Source organism: Lucilia cuprina, chromosome 3, assembly GCF_022045245.1.
Source record: "Lucilia cuprina isolate Lc7/37 chromosome 3, ASM2204524v1, whole genome shotgun sequence".
In the NCBI taxonomy this organism is placed as follows: domain Eukaryota; kingdom Metazoa; phylum Arthropoda; class Insecta; order Diptera; family Calliphoridae; genus Lucilia; species Lucilia cuprina.
The window spans coordinates 3,539,243-3,550,049 of NC_060951.1; the positions used below are offsets into that span (position 1 = coordinate 3,539,243).

The following is a 10,807-nucleotide window of genomic DNA, read 5'->3' on the forward strand; positions in this document are numbered from 1 at the left end:
GCGTTTTTTTTTTATTTGTTGCATTTTAAATTTATAATTTTCTATTTTATTTATTATTATTAATAAAGTTGTGGTGATTGCGCGCGCATACACATTAACTCTAAAGACGAGTGTTAAACGTTTAGAAAAAAAATCTTAATAAAATTTTTGTAGTTTTATTAGAAAATTAGCATTTAAATAAAAGTGTTGTCAACAAAAGAAAAGGAAATAAAAAGTTTTTTTTTCAAGTGTTTTTTATAAAATAAAAAATATTAAGAAAAACCGTAAAAAAATGTAAAAAATTATAGAAAATTATTAAGAAAAATAGAAAAAAACTGAGAAAATTAAAAAGAATTTTAATTAAATAACAAGAAAAATATTAAGAAAAAGTAAAAATTTATGAAAAAGAAAAAGTAAAAATTTATGAAAATTACAAAAAAATAAAATAAAAAAATATCGAGAAATTTAAGAAAATTACAAATATATAAAAGAAAATTATTAAAAAATTTCTAAAATTATAAAAAAATACAAGAATTTTAAGAAAATTTCAAATATATTAAAGAAAATTGCAAAAAAAAAAAGTTAGAAAATTATAAAAACAAGAAGTTTAAGAAAATTTCAAATATATTAAAGAAAATTACAAAAAAAGTTATAAATTATAAAAAAAAATCCAAAATTTTTAGAAAATTTCAAAAAAGTTGAAAAATTATAAAAAAAAATCAAGAATAATTTAGAACTTTAAATAAAATTACAAAAAAAAAGTTGGAAAATTTAAAAAAATAAGAATTTTAAGAAAATTTCAAATATATTAAAAAAAATTAAAAATGTTAGAAAATTTAAAAAAAATCAAGAATTTTAAGAAAATTTAAAAAAAAGTTGGAAAATTATAAAAAAATCAAAAATAATTTTAAAATAATTTTGAGTTTTGTTTTAAAACTTGTATAAAAATTACAAAATTTATAAAAAATGTGAAAAGTTTATGGGATTTTTTTCTAAATTTTGTTAAAATTGATAAAAAATAAATTAATACATATTTAAAAAATTGATTATTAAATTAAAAAAAAAATGAAAAAATTATAAAAAAATTTGAAAATTTTTAATGTTTATGGATTTTTTTTTACATTAAATACATATTTAAAAAATTAATTATTAAATTAAAAATATTGAAAAATTTGAAAATGTGAAAATTTTTAATGTTTATGGATTTTTTTTAATTTTGTTAAAATTAATAAACAATTAAAACGTTTACAAATTAATAACAAGTTAAAAATTTATGATTAATTAAAAGGGAATTTAAGGAATTTTAAAAAATTTATTATAAAATGCAATAAAATTGAAAAAAATTTTAAAAATTTCAAGTTTTTTTGTAAATGTTTTTAAATTGTGTTTAAAATTTTAAACTTTTTGGAAGAAATTTATAAAAATTTTATAACTTTCTATAAAAAATGTGTTAAATAATTGGGTTGTGTTTAAATTAAAGTTTTTTGAAAAATTTTTTTAACAATTTTAAGATTTATTATAGAAAATGTGTTAAAATTAAAAAAAAAAAATAAGAGAAAATATTTAAGAAAACTAACAATTTTGTAAAAGTTTTAGAAAACTTTTATTATAACGTCATTATAACATATTATAATTTATTATAATAGCATTATAACACATAGACTATCAATTTCAAAGAATATTGAAAAAAATTCCATAAATTTTACATGAAATAAACAATTAAATTACACAATATTTTTTCATGTTTTACAAATATCTAAATCAATTTATAGAAATTACAAACTAATGAATTAAATGGCTTTTAAATTGCTAATAAATTGAAAAAGCAAAAAATAAAAAATAAAAGTGTTTTAAATGTTTATCAAATACATTGGAAAAAAATGTCATTACATAGTTTTAAATCATTATCGAACACATCGGAATGTTCAAATAAATCATCAACAACAACATTATCATCGTCATCATCAACAACAACATCATCATCTATATTATCTACATCATCAAGATCCTATTTAATGGATTCAATAGTAAAACCAGCAACATGTCGTCGTAGTAGTTTAAATCCTCAACAACATTTAAATAATTATAATAAAAACAATAACAATAATAATGTGATAAATGAACATAATAATAATATTAACAATAATGATGGCGGTAATTGTAATCGTCGTCGTAGTATTAGTATTTCAGATGATATTGGTGGCATGATTGTTGATTTCGATAATGTTGATGCAATTATCAATTATGTTATTAAAATGCAATATATTTGTAGTGAGTATTCAACAAACAATAATAATAACAACAACACGAATTTCCTTTAGTTTTAACGTTAGTTTTACAAAAAAAAAAAAAAAAAAAAAACAACAGAAATTCCTATTTATTTCCTGTATTTTATTATTATTAACACTACTTGGTGTTTATAAACATGTTTATAACGGTTAATAGGGGTTTAGGTATGTTAGAGAAAGAGAGACAGAGAGAGTGTGTGTATGTGTGTGTATGTTTTTGAAAAGACAACAACGTTTAAAAGCATTCGACCTTTACATGCTGCATGTTTATTAAGCATATAAAAGACATGTTCATTAGTATGCTATTAAAAAATGCAGTAATTATTTATTATTTAAAAATTAATATAAATGAAAATTTAATTAAAATGATATTTATTGTAGAAAGTAATTTTTTATGGAAAATTTCCAGACTTATTCATATTTTCTTGAAATAGAAACAAAAATTTTCGCAAAATAAAGCATATTCTTCATTATTGTGGCATTATAATGAATTGGAGACGCAGTAAAATGTTTTATAATGCATTATAATATATTATAATCCATTATATTGGCATTACAACTAATTATAATCCATTATAATGGCATTATAACGTATTATAATCCATTATAATGGTATTATAACTAATTATAATCCATTATAATGACATTATAACTTATTATAATCCATTATAATGACATTATAACTTATTATAATCCATTATAATGGCATTATAACTTATTATACTCCATTATAATGACATTATAACTTATTATAATCCATTATAATGGCATTATAACTTATTATAATCCATTATAATGGTATTATAACTTATTATAATCCATTATAATTACATTATAACTTATTATAATCTATTATAATGGCATTATAACTAATTATAATTCATTAAAATTACATTACAACTTACTATAATCTATTATAATGACATTATAACTTATTATAATCCATTATAATAACATTATAACTTATTATAATTCATTATGATGGCATTAAAACTTATTATAATCCATTATAATGACATTATAACTTATTATAATCAATTATAATGACATTATAACTTATTATAATCCATTATAATGACATTATAACTTATTATAATCCATTATAATGGTATTATAACTTATTATAATCAATTATAATGATATTATAACTTATTATAATCCATTATAATGGCATTATAACTTATTATAATTCATTATAATGGCATTATAACTTATTATAATCCATTATAATGACATTATAACTTATTATAATCCATTATAATGACATTATAACTTATTGTAATCCATTATAATGGTATTATAACTTATTATAATCCGTTATAATGGTATTATAACTTATTATAATCCATTATAATGGCATTATAACTTATTATAATTCATTATGATGGCATTATAACTTATTATAATCCATTATAATGACATTATAACTTATTATAATCCATTATAATGACATTATAACTTATTATAATCCATTATAATGGCATTATAACTTATTATAATCCATTATAATGACATTATAACTTATTATAATCCATTATAATGACATTATAACTTATTATAATCCAATTATAATGTCATTATAACTTATTATAATCTATTATAATGGTATTATAACTTATTAAAATCCATTATAATGGCGTTATAACGTATTATAATCCATTATAATGGTATTATAACGTATTATAAACCGTTATAATGGCGTTATAATCTATTATAATGCATAATAATGTTATTATAACATATTTTTAACCATTATAATGGCATTATAACTTATTATAATCCATTATATAAATAGTTTTCTTAAAAATTTTAGATTTTATTTAAAATATTCTTTACAAAACTGTCTACTATTTTTTTTTTTCGTTATGACTAATTTAAAGCGACTCAAGCCACTTTAGCAGCGTTTGCTTTAAAACTTTTTCTTACAATTTGTCGAAAAAGACATTCCTTAACTTTATTTAGTTATAACCAAAAATAGTTAGAAACCATTAAAACTTTTAAAGCAAAATAAAATTAAAAAGAAATAAAATCGAAATTTTTAACATTTTATGCGTAAGTTTGAATGAAAAAAAGAAAAATGAAAGGGAAGTAAAGAACAAAAATTATAAATGCAAATAAATCTTTATCTACACAAAAAAATTAAAAACAAACCATAATTATGGTTTTTTGTTTAAGAAAAAAACTAAACACAAAAAACAATGGGCCTTTATTAAAAATACAAAAGCCCCATTCCAAAACTATAACACACAGGTGTATTATATTTTTTTAATACTTTTGTTCTTATAAGAAAGTAGTGAAATTTTCAATAAAAAATAAAAAAAACAAATTGGTAATATTCTTTCAATAAAATAGCAACAAACTAAACAATTTAATTTATAAACAAAATTATAATAACCGTTAGAACTAACTTTTTTTAGAACAATTTTTTTTTAAATAAAGAGAAATTTTTATTATTTCTAATACAACTAAACGAAAATTTTGTTTATCTATTATGTTTATAAAGTTTTTTTTACAATATTCTTTTGCAATAAATTTTAATTTTAACAAATTGGATTAATTTATAAAAAAAACTTATTAAATTTCTTTAAAATCTTTTAATTATTTCGAAAACTTGATAATATATATTAAAATTTACTTAAAATGCAGTTTTGTCGCCTAACGCTTGAAATATGTTTTGTATTTGTTTATCTTTTGCAAGGACAAATCAACGATTTTTTGCACAAAATTTACTAAAAATTTTAATAAATTTATTAAAATGTTAATAAATTTATTAAAAATTATAACAAAATTAATTTATTATAAAAATGTGTATTTTATTTTCTTTTTTCTATAAGTTTTCTTTACAAAATTGTTTGTTTTATATAATTTTCTTTCAAAAAGTTGTGTTTTGTAGCGTTACTTCTTATAACAGCTTTTTTAATCGTTAAAATATTTATAAAAACGCTAAATATTAACACACTTCATCCTGTCATTACCAAATGTAAACAAAGATAGAGCCATTTTGTCAACGTAAGAAAACAGCAAAGAAAAAATTTGTTTAAATACTTTCATTTCTTTAATATTTGTTTAATTGATTTTTTTTAATAAAAAACTTTATTTTATTTAAAAATTTCATTAATTTATTGTTTTTTAAACAATTTTATGTAAATTTTTTGCAAAAATCTCTTTTGTGAAAAACATAAACAAAGACAGCAGCAAGCAGATTTAATAACCAAGTAAAATAAGAACAAATAAATAAATTAATATGTTTAAACACTTATTCTTTGTTATCGTTCCCACAACAATTAGATCTACGCTCCGGAACGAACCGAATCATACTCGCCCAAAGATTGTCAACCCAGCGACAGCTGTATCAATCGAAACGTTTTCCCCATAGGAAAGAACTATCGACCACAGTCGAACTGTTACAACAACAAAAACACTTTATTTATACATTTTTGTAATATTTTAAACAAGAATTATTATTTATTTAAAACAAATCCATAATTTAAACAAATTTTAAACTAAAATAACTAACAAGAGTTGTTGTTGTTGCTGGGGTTGACAGCACTTTGTTGAATAATTCGGGTCATTCCGGAACGTTAAACGGGCTATAAGCGGTGTATTCGTTAGATCAGTCCAGGTATACGCCAGCTTTGAACGATATTCATAAAGATGTCATAAATTCCGCGGTCACATGATACCGCATGAATAAGCTATATTTGTGCGGAATCCATTAGATCAGTCCACGTTAACTGCAGCTTTGAACGACATTCAAAGAGATGTTATAAATTTCGTGGTCACAAGCTAACGAGTAATATCGTACTTAAGGGTTTTTAACCGCCTATAGCGGGTACAGGAGAAAACTTGATCTCCACCGGCTATAGAAGATACAGAAGAAAACCTGCCGCAGAAAACAAGTGTAGTTCTGGCACAGTTAAGATCAGCTGTAGCAACTTGCTTAATGCCAGCTGATCACGTATAAATCGTGTGCCTTGCCCAACGAAAGTTCTGGTCATTACATCCACCACATTTTCAACGGCTCACATTACTTCCTCATTACATATTCTCAACTACTCACGTTACGTTACTTTGTTTAATGGTTTTATAAACACAAATTAGATGAAGTAGTACAATTTTTAGGCCTAAAATTTTATGTAGAACCCCTCAACTAGATATTTGAATAGTTCTAGCTGTTACAATAACAAGAACAACAACAAAAAACAAGAGCCATGTTAAAAAAACATAAACAAGTCACTTATTAATGAAAATTAAAGCAATTTCTTTGTTTATTTAATTAAATTTATTAATTTTTTAAATAAATTTTATGATTTCTTGTAAATTTTTAGCTAATTTATTAATATTTTTTAAATTTTCTTAAACAATTGCAAAAAAATCGTTCACTTTTCATTGACCCCAGAAAAGGTAAACAAACTGTAAACACATTGCTAACGTAAGGCGACAGAACTACTTTATAAAGAGATTTCTTTTAGTTTTTTTTTAAATTTTCTTAAGAAATCAAAGATTTTTAAGATTTTTTTTTGTATTAAATTAAACAAATTTAATTTTTTTTTTTTAAATAATATTTAAATTAATGAAAATTTAGCTTATTTAACTTAAGAAATTAGAAATAAATGTTAAAATTTTAGTTAAAATTCAGTTTATTTTAGAAAAGTAAACTTTTTAAGGTATTAAAACCGTTTAAGGGTTAACTGGGCTTTACTATATACACATGAATCATTTGTAACCACAGCTATTGCCAAATTTAGTTTTAAAATTCTTTTTTGTTTTTTGGGTTTCTTCATACTTTTGTTTTAACAATTCTTTAAAAGGAATTTGTGAAAAAAGACACACACATATAAAATGACTATTATTTCTTTTTGCAATATTTTCTTTATTTATTAAGAAAATTACTAATAACAAATACAATTTTTTTTCATATAAGTGTATACCAATATTATTATTGTTATTAATTTATAGTTTTTAATATGACAATGATTTTTACAACCATCATAATAATTGCTTCCCTTCTCTACTTTGTGCTGTTTTATGGATTTTTATATTTTCTACAAAAATTTCATCATCATGCTTGGCGTTTTCCCGTATTATTTACATTATGTTTGAAAATCTTCATATGTTTTCCTGGAAATCAACAAAAATTACAACATTTTTTAGGCGAACGACCAGCCATTATTGCACCACCAGAAAGTGAATGGTATCATGGACGTCTTGATCGTTATTCAGCTGAATCACGTTTACGCGGCAGCAGTAAATTGGGAAGTTATTTGGGTAAGTTATTAATGTTCTTTTTTCTTTTTTTTTCTTTTCATACTTTTAAACCAAATTTGTTAGTAATTTTTTAGATAATTGTGTTTTTAAAAGCATATTCATTAAATTTTAATATTCCATTTTGACAAAGAGAGAGTTTGTTTAAGAAATGTTAATAAAGAGAGAGCCGACTTGCCACAAGAAGTTGAAAAATTGTAAAAAAATTGTTATCTATACAATTTTTTCATAAATTTATTAATTTTTTAATTAAAATAGATAATTTGCTTTAATATTTAGCAAAATTTATGTATTTTTGTAAAATGTTTAGCTAAATTTTCTGATCAAAAGCCACAAAATTACCAAAAAAATCTCTCCCATACAAATGCAAACAAACACACGAACATTAAAAAGCACAACAAACACAATTTCATGAAATACAACAACTCTTACGGATATTTTTTAATAAATTATTAAATATTTTAATTAAAATTATTAATTTCTATTAAATTTTCAACAAATTTATCAATTTTTAACTAATTTGCCACAAAATTACCTAAAAAATCTCTCTCATATAAAATGTAAACAAACAGAACAAACACACGAACATTAAAAAGCACAGCAAACACAATTTTATGAAATACAACAACTCTTATGGATATTTTTTAATAAATTATTAAATATTTTAATTAAAATTATTAATTTCTTTTAAATTTTCAACAAATTTATAAATTTTTTACTTATTTGCCTGAGAATAAATGCAGAAATCTCTCTCTTTCAAAATGTAAATAAAGAGAGACAAACACACAAACATATGTACATGTACATATGGATATGTAAAAGCAAAACAAACAAGAATTTGCCTTTTGAACAAATTTTTTTAGAAAAAGAAGATTTTTAAAGATAGTTTTTTTATTAATTTCGATTCTTTTCAGTTCGCGAAAGTGATCGCAAACCAGGTTCTTATGTTCTCAGCTATTTGGGTCGCACAGGCATTAATCATTTTCGGTAAGTTTGGTGTTTATTGCTTAAGATTCCTTCATTTTTAATAAATTTATTCACCTTTTTCCCTTTTAGCATTACTGCCGTTTGTGGTGATTTCTATATTGGTGGCCGTCAATTTATATCGCTTAGCGATTTAGTAGGCTATTACACTTCCTGCAGTGATCTCTTGAAACGTGAACGTTTAGTTTTTCCAGTACCACCACCCGAACCGGTCAATGATAAGAAAAGGGTGGTGGCCATTTTACCCTATACCAAAATGCCCGATACTGATGAATTGAGTTTTCAAAAGGGCGATATATTCTTTGTACACAATGATATGGGTGATGGTTGGTTGTGGGTAACGGCTCATCGTACCGGTGAACAGGGTATGATCTTTAGAGAGCTGGTAGATGATTTAGATCCAGCCATAGATCCCAACACTGTTTTCCCTTGGTTTCATCCGAATTGTACGAAAAATGAAGCCGTTGATATGTTGGTTAAGGGTGAGTTTTGTAAGAACATTTCATTTAATTTCTATTAATTTTGTTTTTGTTTCCCCCTTACAAAAGCTGGTCCTGGCAGTTTTCTAGTACGTCCTAGTGATAATTCTCCCGGTGATTATTCGCTTTTCTTTCATATTAACAATCAGATACAACGTTTTCGCATAGAGAAAAAAGGTGTACGTTATCTAATGGGAGGACGTACTTTTGAATGTTTGGATGCTGTCATCAACCGTTATCGCAAAGAGCAAATTGTGGAGGGCCACTGTCTTAGTCATCCTGTAGTAAATGGCTCCCAGCCGGAATTCAATCAACAGTATGTAGTAGAAAAGGCTGCTGAAAAGATTTATGCCACTTTACGTGAGTGTCGCGATCAAATTGGTTTAAAGAAAATCAAGGGTATTAAACATCATGGTCAGTTGAATAAGAAGTCGGATAAAACTGCCAAATGGAAACAATTGTATTTCGCTCTTATAAGCGAGGGTTCAGAGACACATCTCTGCTTCTATGACAATCCTAAAAAGACTAAACCTAAGGGACTCATTGATCTCTCTTGTGCTTATCTCTATCAGTGTCATGATTCTTTGTGGGAACGTCCATATTGTTTTCAAATTGTTGAGAGAGCTTTGCCCTGTTTGGCCACTGTCACCTATTTGTGTGCTCCTAGTCAAGAGAGTTATGTTGAGTGGATAAATGCCTTAAAGGCACAATGTGTTTCACAACTGAGTAAGGCGCAGAAGAAGGTGCCAAGGCTAAGGGAGTTGCGTTGCTTGAATTTACATATATTAGAAGCTCATAGACTGCCATTTAAATTAGTGCCACATCCTTATTGTAGTATTTCACTGAATCAAGTTAAAGTGGGTAAAACAAAAGTTAAAATTGCACCCGATCCAGTTTGGGAGGAAGAATTTGTATTGGAGTGAGTTTCTTTATAAAAACAATAAAAAAGTTAATTTTATTTGTTACTGTTCCTCTCTGTTTTCAGTGATGTTCCTCCAGATGTGGTGTCCCTAACCATTACTCTTATCTCACGCGGTAAACGTGGCAAGGATAGTGAGGTTGCCGAACTCACCATAGAACTAGCCAGCTTGAAAAATGGCCAGGAAACCGAAGAATGGTATCAACTCACCGGCATGACACCCATGGGTGAATGGGGCTCTCTACGTTTGCGCATGCGTTATCTAGACGATCTCATTATGCCCTGTGAAGAATATAGTCCTCTGCAGCAACTGCTGCTAGAACCTGAACTCTATGCCGTCAAGGCTTTGGCAGAACTATGTCACAATGATAGAGTGCCCTTGGCCACCGCTTTACTGCGTGTTTTCCGCCATGAAAAACGTGAAACCGAATTGATACGTGTCCTCTGTCAGGCCGAAATAGCAAGAGAAAATGAAACCACTACTCTGTTTAGAGGCGCCAGTTTGGCCACTACCCTTATGGATCTTTATATGCGTACCGAATGCACTGGTTTCCTGCAGGCTGCCGTCTCCGAGACCATACAACGCATTATGGATAGCAAACAGTCGGCTGAATTGAATCCCACCAAAATGGATGTTAACGATGATGCCTGCTCTAATGCTGAGTTCCTTTTACAAATTCTCGATTTGGTCACCCATTCGATATTCACCTCACCCGAGGCCTGTCCTCGTTCGGTGCGTTTCATTTGCAATTGCTTGCAAAAGGCCGTGGTGGCCAAATGGCCCACAGAACGTTTGGTAAGGACTCGTGTAGTCTCGGGTTTTATATTCCTGCGTCTTCTCTGTCCGTCTCTACTCAATCCCCGACAATTTGGTTTGGTTAGTGAAACACCGC

General features: G+C 25.4%; 1 protein-coding gene across 1 annotated transcript in view; it reads left to right on the forward strand.

Annotated features, from left to right (window-relative positions):
* LOC111688957 (ras GTPase-activating protein 1) overlaps positions 1-10,807 on the forward strand; it is a 32,569-nt gene that overhangs the window by 19,524 nt on the left and 2,238 nt on the right. The window contains exons 3-7 of the mRNA XM_046945928.1: positions 7,422-7,535; positions 8,447-8,519; positions 8,589-8,998; positions 9,065-9,914; positions 9,981-10,805. Coding sequence (XP_046801884.1) covers positions 7,422-7,535; positions 8,447-8,519; positions 8,589-8,998; positions 9,065-9,914; positions 9,981-10,805 — 2,272 coding nt within the window. The remainder of the gene's footprint in view (positions 1-7,421; positions 7,536-8,446; positions 8,520-8,588; positions 8,999-9,064; positions 9,915-9,980; positions 10,806-10,807) is intronic.